Source organism: Silurus aristotelis (assembly GCF_946808225.1).
Source record: "Silurus aristotelis genome assembly, chromosome: 15".
NCBI lineage: Eukaryota > Metazoa > Chordata > Actinopteri > Siluriformes > Siluridae > Silurus > Silurus aristotelis.
The window spans coordinates 6,943,556-6,961,055 of NC_139588.1; the positions used below are offsets into that span (position 1 = coordinate 6,943,556).

The 17,500-nt window shown below is 37.8% G+C and overlaps 3 protein-coding genes across 3 annotated transcripts in view; 2 read left to right on the forward strand and 1 right to left on the reverse strand.

Annotated features, from left to right (window-relative positions):
• The window catches only part of LOC310738110 (uncharacterized protein), a 234,317-nt gene that overhangs the window by 14,429 nt on the left and 202,388 nt on the right, over positions 1-17,500 (reverse strand). The gene's annotated exons all lie outside the window — the stretch shown is intronic.
• Positions 8,580-10,548, forward strand: gsx2 (GS homeobox 2). Its single transcript, XM_083563447.1, has 2 exons — positions 8,580-9,088; positions 9,783-10,548. Exons 1-2 carry the CDS (start codon positions 8,725-8,727, stop codon positions 10,121-10,123), a joined length of 705 nt encoding a protein of 234 aa, XP_083419573.1. The 5' UTR covers positions 8,580-8,724; the 3' UTR covers positions 10,124-10,548.
• Positions 14,780-17,500, forward strand: part of LOC310738415 (pancreas/duodenum homeobox protein 1-like) — a gene marked incomplete at both ends in the record, with an annotated part of 3,212 nt that continues 491 nt past the window's right edge. The window contains one exon of the mRNA XM_083563402.1: positions 14,780-15,110. Coding sequence (XP_083419528.1) covers positions 14,780-15,110 — 331 coding nt within the window. The remainder of the gene's footprint in view (positions 15,111-17,500) is intronic.

Below are 17,500 nucleotides of genomic sequence, written 5' to 3' on the forward strand. Positions count from 1 at the left end.
CATTTGCACATTTTCCGAATATTTTTATTTTATGAATTTACAGGGATTTTTCTTCACTTTTTTATAGCCCAAAGAATGATTTGTGGCCCTAAAATGTCACCTGTAGTGTTCAACAACTGGTAAGCTGTTTCTCTCTGCACTTAAAAAAGCCCAAAGTCTTTCATTGATCTCTCTCCCAAATTTTACCTTTTGCCTTTGACACAACTGCAAGTTACCTAAACTGTGAGTATCTTATCAACACAGACATAATAGTCACAAATAATTTCTTAGGCTATAAAAAAAAGTGAAGAAAAATGCGGAATAAGAGTAATCCCCTTCTTCTTCTTCTTCTTCTTCTTCTTTCTCTTCTTCTTCTTCTTCTTCTTTCTCTTCTTCTGTTTGATTCCACCAGGTTCAAAAAAGTCATGTAAATGACAGTTTTATATTTAAAGGAATAACCTGTATATCTACAGAAATGAGAATGACACTCATGTAAATCTAACACAGGTTTCTGTTGTTCATAATCAACACCAAACTATCAATTCTGATAACAGTTTAAAGTAACTGCTTAGATGAGGGTTGTGAGAGGGGTAGTGTATTTTATACATTACTATGTTTGTCCTTTTTCTCCTATCATGATATCAAATTCAGGTCATGGACACTATTTTTAATAGTGGAAACCGTTCAGAACAAATGTGTCACATACAGTAAGGTAAGATATATCTTTATTCATTCGACAGTGGGGAAATTTCTGACTAAATTGAAACCTAAATAACTAAAAACAAAGAAAACTAAACATCAAATAACATAGAAATCATAACCTTGGCATGAAGACATGGTGAATGTGAATAAGATGGTAAGTGAAGTGGCTGATAGTAAAAAGAAATTCTGTCTATAATAAAAAAAAAAAAATTTGATTTGATGAAACAAATAATAACTTGACCAATTTTTGCCCCTTTTCATCAATCAATTTTTTTTGTATGGTGGGTTCTATCATTCAAGCTTTTCATTCAAAGAGATTTATTTGACTTTACATTTTTGCAATCTCTTCAGCCATGCAGATGCATTTACAAGTGTAATCTTTGAACACAGGTGCACTTAAATCATGGAGATAGACATCTAGCATGTTGAATTATCGAGCAATGTTTGCCATCAGTTTTAGTGCAAACTAAAATTCTATAAAAGGCTAAGAAAGCATTTCATTTTGTTGAATTTTTTAGATGTTGCTCATCATATGAGTCAGAAACAGTTCATTGTCAAGATCTAAATGGTCCTGAAGTTCTAATTCCCAAATTAATCTCTTATCAATTTCAGCCTGGACCAAAGTTGGATAAAGAAACAATAATAATTAAAAAAAAAAAAAGTTTTTTTCATCCTTATGATTTATCAAAGGACAATTTTTTATAGAGATATATGAAATTGCTATTTCCAAGCCATCACTAAGTAAGACTTTACATGTAGTGTTAGATCATCATTTGGATCATGAGGAACAGGAAAAACTGTTAAATAACACAGCTAATTATGATCTTTTTTTTTTTTATGATAGAAGTGATATAAACACTGGAAAGCCCTCACACGTGCTTCCAAATTAACATGCTCGGGTTGAACTTCCCATAATTCACAGCAACAGGCAGGTGAGGGAATACAAATTCTGAAGAGTGTGGGGGACGCCACGTTGCTGCCTGCATACAAATTTCCCTCCCTGACCCCCTGCACATGCACCCATAGCACACATATACTTCTATGGTCTGAAGCAAGACAAAGAAATAGACACACTTGAACTTCTTTTTTGGCGCTGGTCAATCAAGGCGCAGAGAGGCGCAGTCTAGTGTCTTTGTCACAGTCCTCGTCTCTCCTTCTGTAGCGACGCGTCATTAAGGCTCTCGGGTGCTATTTAAGGCACAAATAACCACACATCCAGCACCATCAACAAAAACAACATCTGAAAAGTCTGAAAATGGTGACAGTAAAAAGGCCTTGAGGTCTTGAGTCCTTGTTGGAGAAGTAGATGGACTTGTCTTTGATCATTTAATTAGTCCCTTTTTCATGCAACTATGTGAAGAGTACCCCAAACCACAAAGTGTTTTTTTTCCTCGCAAATTATTTAGCTAGGCATTACGATCATTAAGCGGTTCTTCTAGTGGTGAGGAAAACATCTCAGGCTCCTACCACACTGTGGTTGTAAAAAAAAAAAAGAAAAAGGCTGAGTAGATTAGGTTAGATTAAAGTAGATTAGATTAGCTTTAATGAATCTAGTCGTTACGGTTATTGTATACTGTGGATGGTGTGTGTGTGTGTGTGTGTGTGTGTGTGTGTGTGTGTGTGTGTGTGTGTGTGTGTGTGTGTGTGTGTGTGTGTGTGTGTGTCCTGGACCCTGAACCATTCCAGGTGGTTTTGTATAGTCCACTTGGACCTCCATTACACACATACACACAAACACATATACACATTTTTTCATTCTGTAACACACAGCCTCTAAGTTAAAATTTAAGATTTACACATATGGGTTTAGGAGTACTTTACTGTCCATGACATTGATATGACTTAATTTTTGAATCTATCTATCTATCACTCTAAGCAGAAGCGTGATGTTTTGCTGTGCAAGGTGACTATTTTGAAGGTGATAGTGTGTAAATAAATAATGCACTTTCTTGTAAACAGAGCTAATCTCTAAACTTATTGATACCACCTCATATACCACAACATTTCTACAAAAAGAGAGAAAATCTATGGATGAGACAGAAAGCCACAAAACCCGGAAAGAAATACTCACAGACATTAATTGTCGGAACTCAGAAAAGTGCTTTGCTCAGAATCCAATTAATTAAGAGTTAAACAGGAAACAGTTGTTTGTACTGTTAACTGACTCCTACTATACAGTATTTGAGCTTATTTTATAAAAAGCGATTTTAATAAACAGTTATTTTTATCATATATATCTGATGAATAGCCCAAAAAAGAACTGGGTATTATACCACCGGCATCTAAGAAGTTCTTTTAACAGGACCTATGTGTTTGGGCTAAGAAATAACAGATGAATTTGCAACTGTACTCAGCAATGAAAAGGAAGTAACTCCCATTCAGTAGTAATGTGGACATGAGAAATCCTCAAATGCCTCCACCATCAACCAAATGTGCACTGGACACCAATTTACTCCAAAGTCTTGACAGCTGTCATCCTTTCTAACTCACTCAACAGCATAACCCGTTCTCAGAGCTCCACACAGCACTCTCCAGCTGTAAATATGGAATGTCTGAAAGTGGTAATACAAACTTGATTACGGTGTTTGCCTCTGGGGCTTAGATCAGCGTTACACTGTTGATTTCTCTCTCTTGCAGTGCTCGCGAAATGCAATGCCTTTCCAAGTGTGTAGTTTCTCTGCATGAGACACTATAATGAACATCATTGTAATTGATAGGAACACTTATCCCAGGCAAGGCATCAAACTCATCAACACTCAAGAGGAAAGAAAAAAGGGGGAATGTGAATAAATGCCAGAATTTGATTAGATAGATCAATAGCTTTGAAAGCAGCTACATATCTTGCTTTTATCCATGCCAGAGTGGTCCCAGTGTGCACACCAAGGCAAATAGAGAGCTTTACACCAAGCAGGGCTTGAGCAGCAGTTCTACAGCATCAGAGACCAATTAGGAGTTCAAGTGATGGTCATGTCATACCCTGAATACCATGCCAGGCTCATATCACCACACAGGCCTTACATGACCCTTAGATTAAAACCATATACAGTGCCTGGCAAATCAAGCAGAATCCAATCGGTGTCATGTCGCATTGCCGATTTTGTCGTCAAGTCATTCGGAAAGATTTGTTGGCTATTACAGATCTGAGACTTATAATATGTTGATGGAAACATCCAGTGCCAGGCCCCTTAATGATGTTCAGCCAGAATATAGAGAAAAACATTTCAGCATCACAGAATCTGTCGACGTTTACCTCATTATTTCTTTTAATTCTATGTGCACAGCATTGCTGCACTGTCTTACAAAGCATACAGTGATCTTTTAACAGTCCCCCCCTACCCCAAATGCATTCAAGTATCTCAAATTATGTGTATAATTTACTAAAAGCTGTTATTAAAGCACTGGGATTCTTGCCAGCCTAAGGGCTATTTATTTTAACAATTAAGCTTATGTAGCATAGCATAATGATATATTTGATATAAAAAAAATGCTCAACTAATAGCACATATGTAAAATGTACATTGTACTATATTCAATCAAAATCTTGCAAATGTGAATAATCTTATAATTCTCATAAACTCACGATAAGAAGTTGTGGTTTGAGACAATATATGGATATCGTGGCTTTCAGCAGAATGTGGTTGTATGCATCTAGAACTCTTTGGTCGCCAGTGAAACTCTTTTAAGTTGTATGCGGGACCATATGACAAAATGTTTGGCAAAAGTTGTATTAGTAGTAACAGTATTGTGGAGCTAAGCGTTAATTCCTTAATTTAGTGGTATGATGATGATGATGATGATGATGATGATGATGATGATGACATTGCTTAATATATAAATGAATTGTAGCAATAAATGAATTGTTATCAGGCATAACTAACAGGTCTATGCTGTGGTTTAAAGTGTTTTTTTTTTTTTATTAGACATTATTTTTTTATTTGTTTGTGTGTTTTGTGGAATTGTGGAACATTATCACAGTGAAGCAAAAATATATACCATGTCATCAAGTGAAGGCCAGGACAAACACAGAGCAAAACACCTTTTAGATTCCATGTGTATGTGTGAAATGCAGTAGCAATATAATAAAAGGGAACTAAGTGAAAGCGGATTACATTTTCAATAATGGATTATTCAATAAGTTTTGGAATGGCAGTAAAAGTGGCAAAGCTGTATAAATGGAAGAGCTGGCTCACAGCAAATGCAGCTTTTCTGTTTACATGCTCACTATTCAGAAGAAACACAGCATGGTTATAGACTTGAAACACTGAAGAAAACATCAATCACGAATGGAGTTTATGCGTAATAGTTTCATGCCAGTGATAAGTCCCCCTATTAGACTGAGCCATAGTGGTTCCATTATAGTGGCACTGAGTTACTAATGTAGGTTAGCACATTTCTTGACTGTCACGGATTACTTGATCATAAAACTGAATGTAAAATGCAATTGATGTTACAATTCAATAAAAATGTGTCTATTCGTTCTAATCAAAACTTTTGACCATATCATACTGATGCATTCATATACTAATTATCAATGTTATGTCATTCTTATTGAAAATCAAGGAATACCATTAAAATAAACTTATTTTTGCCCTGTCAATTCTACTTCCTCAGCTTGTTTTAATCATATTTTATAATATCTTCTAATAATATGATAAACTTCCTATAATAAAAATAATAGTTCTACCTTTCACTCCTCACCTCCTTAATGTCAATTTAACACCTGACGTTTACCATCAAATGATTTTCCCCCTACATGGTGGACTCTGGTTGCAATAAGGCAGCATTTGGGGCTGATCCACAGGCAGAAAGAAGAGTCCCAGTGCCCTCACTCAGCAGTCGCATTTGGCTCCAAAAATGCCAGTGTGTGGCTTGGACACTTTTGCATAAAAATCGAATTATTCATTAAGACATAAATTAGATTTTGACACACACGGGGCACTCCTAAAACACCCCCCACCTTACCCCCCTCCACTCCATCTGAAACGATGAAGTGAAGTGTTGCCATTGCAGCTGCTATTCACACGCAGGAGATAATTGGCAATGAAAAGTCAGTGCTCGCCATTGCGCTGTCCGTGGGATCATTGTTCATTTTCCCCCATTGCCTATTGAGCACTACACTGAAAACCTGAGTGTTTCCTTTCAGTTTTCGGTATTCACTGCGTGTTGCCTGGTTACTCTGGACGGGGGGAAATACTGGCCCCATTAATCACAATGCAACTTTTTCTTAAGGAGGCGTTGATACACGTTAACGACGCTCCACGCACAAAGCACTGATGGACTTCTTCATGTCCTGTGGGAAGTGTATGAAACTGCTATGAATGCTGAAGTCCTGTTGCTGCCACACTGCCACACTAGCTTGCATTTAGCCTTGTATTGGACCCATTGCCTTGTGCTTAGTGTTATTCTTCTGCTCTCTTTACGCACCTCTTTACGCAAGTGTGTGTACATGTTGAATGCAGAATGCTCACCTTCAGCACCTGAGATGGTCTTCATTCTGCATGTGTGCTTAATGAGTTCTCGTTTTAAAACAATTATGCATGCAAAGTCAGGCAATTAAATGTTATTCTTGTACCCGCACATTCATAGTTTTTTTTTATTATTATTACATGCATGTCCATTTTTGCAAGACGCTTAGCTCTTTTTAAGTGTTTTAAAACTCTCCGACCAGCCGGACGCAGGAGTCCTGGCAGAATCAGAGCAGAATCTATAAAGACCGGTTTCACCTTAAAAGGACTTGTTTTCCTCTTGAATTATGAAAGTAAAGGAGAGGTAACAGGGAGCGCGCGGTACCCGACCGCTTAAATCCCCTTAAACCCTTCCACGTGGCCCGACTGGTCGCAGCAATTATAGAGCTCATTACAGACTCATAAAGCTTCTGCTCTGAGGGATTACTGCACAGACAATGATTTTTTTCAGACAGATTTAACGGGGAAAAAAGTATTACATTGTAGACTGGTCAGTGGGATGTCGATGCGCGCTGGGCACACACACACACACACACACACACACACACACACACACACACACACACACACACACACACACACACCCAACCCATTCAGTCTTATGACCGTTTGACCGAATTGGAAAGGAGTTCTATCTATCTATCTATCTATCTATCTATCTATCTATCTATCTATCTATCTATCTATCTATCTATCTATCTATCTATCTATCTATCTATCTATCTATCTATCTGTCTGTCTGTCTGTCTGTCTGTCTGTCTGTCTGTCTGTCTGTCTGTCTGTCTGTCTGTCTGTCTGTCTGTCTGTCTGTCTCTCTCTCTCTCTCTCTCTCTCTCTCTCTCTCTCTCTCTCTCTCTCTCTCTCTCTCATGTTATCACGCCCTGTTCACTCCATTAAAGCAATTACATCCCGCTTGACAGATGTGTTCGTTTCCTCCTCTGCGCCTGCATGCGCCAGATTTAAGGTCTTATTCTTTAGTGTTGAACAACGAGGCCTCTGCTGATGCTAGCAATTAAATACATATGAGCGCAGACTCCCTTGTGTGAAATTAGCAGAAAAATACCGACATGAAAACGCCGTTATGGTGCAGTTTGCCCCCTGCCCTCAATTAGTCTACTGTATGTCCGTATTTACTCACCTCTCACTATCCTTAAAGAGCATCCTGATTTATGGCTGTGGTGACCATGATTTACATTTTAACCAAACAATTTAGATCAAGGCCTGTAATCTGGGCTGCGGGATTAATGGCGTAATTAATGCTAATTATGTTGGTGAATGCATGGCCTCTACTTTTTAGTTCAAACTGTTTATATTATGTAAAGAAAAATATTAAAAAATAATAATAATAATAATAAACAATATGGTGCACATTATATTATTACTATTATCATTATTCTTTTATTGTAAATAACTAATAACGTACCCTCTGTCGGACAGTTTAACTATTTAGCTTTTTATTGCACGTAGTTAAAATAATAATAATAATAATAATAATAATTAATAATAATAATAATAATAATAATAATAATAATAATAATAATAATAATAATAATAATAATACATGAAAGTGAAATCTTAGCCCTCTCCTGACCCGCCTGCAGATCACACTGGCTAATTATTGTCACAAGTTGGGGGATTAACGCATTTCTGGAATAGCTGTCTGTTTGTCAGCCTTTAATACCTCGACAATAAACGCTTTCTAATTGAATCCTAATCACTATCAAATTGCACGCACCCTCAATCCTTTGCGTTTTATAAAACCCTTAATCCCAAGACAGGATCAAACTGATCTAAACCTTGATTAAGAGGCCATGAAGTGTATTTATGTCTTTGGGAGTCACACGATGTATTGCTTTAAATTAACTGAGATAATGCCCACTCAGATCTAACCACAGACAGACAGACAGACAGACAGACAGACAGACAGACAGACAGACAGACAGACAGACAGACAGACAGGCAGGCAGACAGACAGACAGGCAGACAGACAGACAGACAGACAGACAGACAGACAGACAGACAGACAGACAGACAGACAGACAGGCAGACAGACAGACAGACAGACAGACAGACATATAGATAGACAGATAGACAGATAGACAGATAGATAAATAGATAGATAGATAGATAGATAGATAGATAGATAGATAGATAGATAGATAGATAGATAGATAGATAGATAGATAGATAGATAGATAGATAGATAGATAGATAGATAGATAGATAGATAGATAGATGGATGCCATGGCATTTGAGTAACTTTTGTTGCCAGCAGCTCTCATGGAAACTCTGGTGCCTCGTAAAAAAAAACCATGATGTAAGAAGCAATGAAACTGGATGGCCAAGGTTTTGATTGGTAGTGCGCTCGGGCATCACGTGTCTCGGGTCACGGGAGAGACTAAAGCCCCTATGCTGGGAGTCGCACGTGGGTGACGTTAGGGCCGGCCCTCTCCAAGCTCCCTTTTGTTGAACCATCAAACTTAAGCTCCTTCGCAGCACCCGATAGCTTCAGAAGACAGCAGTGAATATTCTGCACGTCGGCTGTATTCCCGGGTTATTGGCATCATCACAACAAATCATGTCCAGGTCTTTCTACGTCGACTCTCTGATCATCAAGGACTCGGCCAGAGCCGCGCCTCTGAGCGAGCACACAGCGCAGGACTTCTTCATCCCCATCGGCATGCACGCACCGGGTGTGATGGGTGTCCCTGCGTCCGCGTGCCCGTCCCGGAAAGGAGGAGCCTTCTGCGTGTGTCCGCTCTGCGTCGCCTCGCATGTCCACTCTCCCCGGGCCGGCCTGCCTCTGCTGAAGGCTCCAGGATTCCCGAGCGGGGATGCCCCTTACTGCCAGCGGCTTGCCCAACAACACAACACCGCGCCTGTCTGCACGACCCCCGCTTACAGCGTCACTGACCCACGGAGATACCACTGTCTTTCCATAGGTAAGGAGGAGCTAGTGCTCTCTAACACACCTGCTTCCACCTGACCCACCTACCCACTGCAAACTGTTAGAACTATCTATTACAACCATTATAACTATCCATTACAACCATTACAACTAACCATTACAACCATTATACCTATCCACTAAACAAATCCATTACAAACAAATATCTATCTATTACATCCATTATAACTATTCACTACAAACTCTTAAAACTATATATTACTACCATTATAACTATCCACTACAAACTCTTAAACTATCCATTACAAACATATAACTTTTCATTACAACCAATATAACTATCTTATAACTATCCCTTACAACAATTATAACTATCAATTTGCTCCATTATAACAATCAATTTCAACCATTATAACTATCCACTAAAACATTTACAACAATCCATTACAACCATTATAACTATCCACTACAACACATAACTATCCTTTAGAGCACTTAGAGCTATCCACTACAAACTCAGTACAATCATTATAACATTCCATTACAACAGTTATAACTATCCACTCCAAGCACCTATAATTCTCCATTTCAACCGTTATAACTATCCACTAGTTATAATGGACAACTTATGAAATATAACTCTAAGTTACAGTTACCACTATAACTATCCATCACCACCCTACGATTGCTCAAGTGAACCAGGTGTACTAACTTTCTGTCACCTGCAGGTGCGTCGGACAACGGCCATTCTCAGAATGGAAAGCGCATGCGCACGGCCTTCACCAGCACGCAGCTCCTCGAGCTCGAGCGCGAGTTCTCCTCGAACATGTACCTGTCGCGCCTGCGCAGGATTGAGATCGCCACGTATCTCAACCTGTCTGAGAAGCAGGTGAAGATCTGGTTCCAGAATCGGCGCGTCAAGCACAAGAAGGAGGGCAAGGGCGCGCAGCGGAGTGCGCACACCGCGTGCAAGTGCTCCGGAACCCACGCACCCTATCCGCGTTCGGAGGACGAGGAGTCCCTCTCACCCGCCTCAGTCAGCGAGGAGAAAGAGGGTTCTCCTATCTAACAGAATAGCGAGAGACACACAAGGACTTGATGAGCACTCTAAGACTGTTCACTTGAACTAGCACTTAGTCTTCCATACATCCATCCTTGGACGTCTCCGAAAACGTGTAGATTCAGAAAAGTGGATGCTTATGGTCACACATTCTAAAAACAAAAAGATGACAGCAAACACCCCCAGGGTTCCATTTACATCTATGTGGTTGAATTATTATTATTTTGTGTGTTTCTGCCTATCTCAACTTAAACAATGCATGTGTTGCTTTTAACCCTGAGGATACAACAAAAGTGACGGATTTTCCTCTCGCGTCTGTTCTACCTTTACAGTCCGTAACTCTAATGTGCTTGAAATGCTAAATATTGAGCACAAATCTGTATGTAAGTAAACAGGGATAAGTAAAAAAAAAAAAAAAAAAAAAAAAAAAAAAGGGATGTATATTTGTGTAATCTAATATGTGTATATTTGTATTTATTTAAATAAAGAAACACGGTCCATGCGTAATTGCGCGCAACTTGAATTTTCTTGAGTTTTGGTTGTATCATTATATTTGTATAATTTGTATAATTTTGGTTTGTATCTCTGTATCTCTCATGCAGATCTATAACCTTACTGGACTTACAATTTAGTAACTTCACAAGTTCACCAATTGTGATTTAATAGTTTGGAGAGAAATTCGCAGACGCATACACGGATTTGGTCCTGAACCTGATCATAGACACATTTATACTACTAGATGCTCTGAATTATTGAATCTAAATCTCAATTTTCAAATGGCAGATTATTTTAGGATACTGCATTTTTTCCAAATGGATTTTATTGGGAACTCATTAGGAAACTAATAGGGAACTCTGTTCTATGCGTTAATCTAAAGGGAGAGTCTAAAAAATTATCAAGAAGATTTTACATATATCATTATATATATATATATATATATATATATATATATATATATATATATATATATATATATATATATATATATATATATATATGTATATATATATATATATATATATATATATATATATATATATATATATATATATATATATATATATATATATATATATATATATATATAATGTATTTTTTCTTAAGATGTAACCATAGGGTAAACCGGGGCACTATTAAAAAACAGTATTGTAAACAATACAGTAACAACAAAACAGTATTAAAAAACAGTCCAGTAAACTAACGAGAACTCATCAAATAAAGAGTCTAATTATAAAATAATATTATAATGATATTCTAATAAATAAAATAAAAAATCAAATATACATATATATAATATAGTGAATACAATTACATTTTAAAATAAGAATAAATGAAATATATAATGTAAACATAATAAAATACAATAAACAATATCGCAATAAAAATATATAAAACACAACATGCCATACATTTCAGATGTAGGTTTTTAAGTTTATAGTAAATCACTAGTCACATTGAGATAAAAAAGTTTGCAGCCTACTGAATCTTTTTAGTCAGATGTTATGTAAAAGTATTGCTGTGAGTTTAATGAACGGGAATTCAGAAAAGTTTAACTTCATTTAGTAAAAATAATGCAAGAGGATTTTTTTCTTCACAGGTCTTATTTCAGAGTGTGTGGGCTTTGTGGTTTCATTTAAATCTAATGCGCTGCCACGGCTTTTCCTGTTCTAATGGCGCACCATGTAGGCTCAAACAGTTCCTGTTTCATGAGCACAAAAGCCTCCTAGAAGTTTCTCTCCCAGAGTCCAGGTGATTTTTTCTATAATAGAGCCCCTGATCTACGAAACCCCCAACCCGATCCCTCACAACCACCACCACGACACCCAGCCACCCGGCTTTATGTGCGCTTTTCAGCAGAACGTTGTCCTTCGTGTTAAGTTAATCCAAAAGGAGTTTAATTACGGTTTCTGTCCCACGTCGGGGTCGATTATGTAGCAATTCCTTCAACTCCATGAAAAAGGGAGGGGTGGGGGTGGCGTTGGTGGTGGGGTGGGTTGGAGGGGGGGGGGGGGGGGGGGTAGTGCAGGCTATGAAGAGCTGGCCAAAGGCTTTGACAGGTTAGATTGTCCTGCCAGGAACTCGCCTTTAGCTGGCGGACCCCCGACAGTGCGCCAAGCTCCGGCCTTTTCACCAACCATGCACTGGGAAAGAGAGAGAGAGGGAACGATTTAGTCACTGTTTCATTAGACCCTATTGGAACCTTTCAGCTCACACTAAATTGAAGGGGGCACGCTAGGCAAAAAAAAAAAAACAGGTGGGGGATTAGGCGGGAGGGACGAGATAGCAAATTAGTGAACGCTTAATTTAACTCGTTTCGCGTCCGAGTTTGGGATACATTCCTAATTGAGAGGGGAAGCAGGTGAAGTTGCAGTCCCACGCAGGTCCTTTCAGAGTCCCAATCAATAGACCCCTTTCACGTCCTGCCTGCGATCATATATTATAGAGGGAAAGCCACCTAATGAATATATATTGAATTTCCTATTAATCGAATTAGACTTCGCCCCTCGCAGGTGTGAGTGTCAAAGACCGTGCTCCTATTTAAAAGGGTCCGACAATGAGGATTTTACAGCCATTTGAAAAAGCAGGACGGTATTAAGCCATGACAAGGTCTGACCCAGAGTCCAAAGAATTCACTATATGATGATGATGATGATGATGATGTTGATGATGATGAGAATGATTGATTTTTACTAGTACAACTACAACAATAAGCAATACATAAAAATATATATTAACGCAATGATGACGATGATGATGATGATGAAGATGATGATGATGTTGATGATGATGATGATGATGATGATAATGATGATGATAGCGTTCTATCAGTACAAAAACAATAAATTAATAAATGAATGAATACGTAAATTCATAATAAATGTTAATGTGGTGATGATGATGATGATGATGATGATAATGGTGATGATGATGATGATGATGATGATGATGATGATGATGACGATTGCTTTCTATTAGTACCACAATAAGCAACAAACAAATAATCAGGTAAACAAATAACAAACAAAAAATAATCATAACATGATGATGATGATCATGATATATATATATATATATATATATATATACTTTTAATTAGAATAATAACAAAAAGTAAGATGATAGATAGATAGATAGATAGATAGATAGATAGATAGATAGATAGATAGATAGATAGATAGATAGATAGATAGATAGATAGATAGATAGATAGATAGATAGATAGATAGATAGATAGATAGACAGACAGACAGTTTTAGCACCTGTTCTTTTGGACTTCAAATATTACAGAAATGCAACAATCCCTCTTTGTCCATTACAACCTGCCAATTACGCATAACAATGAGCAATTAAGTGTGTGTGTGTGTGTGTGTTTGTGTGTGTGTTTGTGTGTGTGTGTGTGTGTGTGTGTGTGTGTGTGTGTGTGTGTGTGTGTGTGTGTGTGTTTTGTCCAAGTAGCTGCTTTTGAGCTGTGGGAAAAACACACCGCCTTTCTCAAAAAACTACTTTCTACATGCTCTTTCATAGTGTCTGTAAAAAATTATCCAATGGTGCTTTTTGGTGCACTACATGTATGCACTTAATAGAGCCAGTTATGTAACAGTGATCAGCATTAAATTGAAATAAGTGACTTCTCAGGACACGCGTCCCAGCGTTCTGGCAAGAATTGATTTGCGAGCTGAAAAAGTGCGGAGAATGGAGAATGCAGGACGAGCTCTTTTCTCCTTTCTGAATCGTAACAGCTCTTCAGGGCGTGTGACCTCTTTGTGGCACAAAACTTTGCAACCACAATGAATTTATCATGAGTGTGCTTGGAGTGGATTAAAATGCAAAGCCCCTTTCTAAAAATGAGAAGAACCGTGAGTGGGATAATACAGCGCTTTTAGACTTTAGAAGCTTTTGAATGCAAAATGAGTAAAATGGAAAGAGAACTTTTTTTCACAAATTTTTGTATGTTAAAAAAAAATAAAAATAGAAAATAATAACTATAGCTACATGGGCATTAGTAAAATCCGCTCCTGGTGAGGAGGCTTGGGTGCATTCAGTGTTCAGTTCATCCCAAAGGTGCTCAGTGGGGTTGAGGTCAGGGTTCTGTTCAATACAATTTAAACTCTAACACACCACGTCATCCTGGATCTCATTTTGTACACATTTTCTGTCATGCTGGACCAATTCTGGACCTTGGTGAAAGGAAATGGTGATACTACATTCTATACCATTGTGTGTTTTATTCTTTGTGGCAACATTTTGGAGAAGAACCAGCTATAAGTGAGAAAATCAGTTGTCTACAAATATTTAAGGCATGCAATGCAGATATATAGATAGAAAGATAGATAAAAAAAAAAAATATTAATTCTCACTTTTTTTCTCTCACTCATATAAAAATAAAATTAATATACTATCCATGTAAAAAAATACCTAATAAAGCACAGAGGCTCTTTGACACACGGTGGAGAAACCGCCTTGACTCAAGAGCAAATATGAAATGCACTTTAGCCAACCTGGTACAATTATAAATTCGTCCATCATTCCTGACAGCTACGTGACCACCAGAAGGTAAACACTCGGTTGCGCTTCAGATTGAGGCCCTTGGGTGTGTACACACTCTTCAGTGCACACCTGTCGCTCAGGTTCTGCAAGAAACGCAGTGGCTCTTCGAGCAGAGACATGGACTCGCTGGATGTGTATTATAATGAAACGTTTGAGACACAGAACCACAATGATGTGGAGCGAGAACCATCAGCCTGTCTGTACTCCCACCGAGTAGATCAGGTGCCGTATTTAGAGCTGCATAGTAACGCTGCACTTGAGAATCAGAATAGAGAGTTGGCTCCCTATGAACTGCCATCCTGTCAGCATGCCCCCTCAACTGGGTATCTCCATGGAGAAGGCGTGCAAGCTGATTCCTACCATCCAAGGACTGACGAGTCGACAGGACACTTGGCCTTTCCATGGATGAGAGCGTCAAGATCGCAAATCTGCCAGGCACCTATGACAGGTAAGACTTTTGGACTTTTTCTGGATTACTAGAATAGGTGTATAGGTTTAAGCTTCAAGAGTATAACATGTCACTGACAATGTGTGTGCTTCAAAGGTTAATTCATTACTGCTGTAGTGTACTAAATTGTAGTAATATAATTAATAATTATTATAATTATATACAAAAGGCACTAAATGAATAAGAGAAAATGAAATGTCCATAGTGTGTTTACTAGCCACATTATCATCAACAATCAGACAAGATGGAAATCTTAGTGACTGTTATTGTGTTATGGTTGATGGTGCTAGTTTTTGTTCAGAAATACCTTGGATACAATTGGGATGAAAACAATGTGTGTGAGTGGAACCGTGAGCCAAAAAACAGCTTGTTGATTAGACAAGACAGAGGAAAATGGCCAGACTAGTTCCAACTGACAAGAAAACTCGAGTCAGTACTCCTTGTATTTGTAGTGTACAGAAAAGCAATTCAGAATACATTAAAACTTAAGGCAGATGGGCTCTAAGACCAGAAAACCACACTGTTTTAAACTCCTGTCAGTCAAAAACATGAATCTGAGGTTCGACAAAAGCACAGGTTCACTAAAAGTGGACAGTTGACGATTTGAATAATGTCTCCTGTGATGATTAATCTTGATTTGTGCTGCAGCATTCAAATGGTATGGTCAGAATTTGGCATCAACAGCATTAATCCCTGGAACATCCTTGTGTCAACAGTTTAGACTGGTAGTGTCCTGGTGTAGGGGATGTTTTTCCTGGCAAACATCAGGAAAACCTTTGTAAGCAAAGTATTGTTGTTTAAATGCAACAGCCTTCCTGAGTATTGTTGCTGACCATCAATATCCCTTTATGGCCACAAGTTATATATGTTTTATAATGCTTTCCATGCACTTCCATGCTTCATGCCATCAAACTCATCAAAAAGCTCACAAATTATCTCAGACTTATATGACTATGAGTAAGAACATCAATGGCCTTTATAGTAAACAGATTTTAATTCAATATAGCATCTTTGAAATGTTGTTGGGATTCTCAGCATGAATGTTCCAGCGTAAACCAGGTTTACAAGGACATTTTTGCAACCATTTGTGAAATCCATGCAAAAAAGAAATGAGACTTCTCTAAGAGCAAATGTGAGTCCTAGTTAATTCACTTCCATGGCTATTAAAACAGGATTAGGTTCTCCACACAAAATGTTAATGTAACAAATACATATGTAAAAAAAAACTCATTGGGTGTTGAATTTCCATGGTTACTGAGCAACTCAAGAAATTTCAGGATGGGTTTGGACTGTAATTAATATTAACAATCTACTACAATGGTTTGGGGCAACAAGCTGCATGAACATTTTTGGATTTAAATACCTATCACTAAACAGTAAACCTCAACATTTATGAACCTGTAATGAATGGACATTCCCTTTAAAGTCAGATACCTCTGAAGGTTTCTTCCTCATACCATCTCAGGGAGTTTTTACCTTGCCACAGGCACCACTGGCTCGTTTATAAGAGATAAACTAACAATTATAAGGAACAAACTTATAGGCATTAAACTTATACAATCTTTTATACAAGCTTATGACTCCTTTATCTCTGAAAAGCTGCTTTAAGACACTGTCTATTAATAAAAGCGCTATACAAATAGGAATTCGTCTGAATTAAACAGAAAAACACCTCAAATAAATTACTAATTGAGTGTTTAGAAACCTTGCATACTCACTGGAAGTTCATTTCAAGCTCATTCTGTGGTGTGTCTATATATGGTGAATACTGCATCTGTAATAAATAGAGGTGCTAAACAGAGTATATAAAAAAACTCACCATTGGAGATTGTTTGTGGAGGTTATTTGCTTAGTGTCAATGCAGTCCAGTCTCACGGAATTTCGTGATATAGTCACGAAATGTAATCTATTGATTCGTGTTCATAGACACGAATTTTCCTCTTTTTTGTGTCACTAAGGAGGACTTTTTATGTAATGTATTTCAGTAGGAAGTATTTTTGGTGCCTCTGCCAAAGTTTTCTTTCTGACACTGGATACCACAGCCGCTATATATATATTTTTTCTTGTTTGTTATTGAGCTTTTAATCTTCAAGCACTATTACTTAACATTTAAGCAGAATATGTTATCAGTGGTTCCTTCCAGTCAAAATGCAGTAAATATATTCTGCCGGTTAATTGAGGAGACTGCATTAATAATTAGAGACACACACTTTTTATACAGAATAACCCTTACCCTAACCCTAACAGTATATTTCCTGCCTTGTTCTCTGATAAAAAATGGGGGAAAAAAATTACCTTTTGCATTTTTGTCAGAATTACCCATTATCCTCTGCCTCCATTGATATGGAGACGGAGTCAGATGGAGGCAGTAGTGTGGAGTGACACAAAAA

Coding starts and splice junctions, on each gene's coding strand:
- gsx2 (XM_083563447.1), top strand. CDS start 8,725: ATGTCCAGGTCTTTCTACGTCGACTCTCTGATCATCAAGGACTCGGCC. Junction 9,089..9,782: donor ATACCACTGTCTTTCCATAG/GTAAGGAGGAGC, acceptor TGTCACCTGCAG/GTGCGTCGGACAACGGCCAT.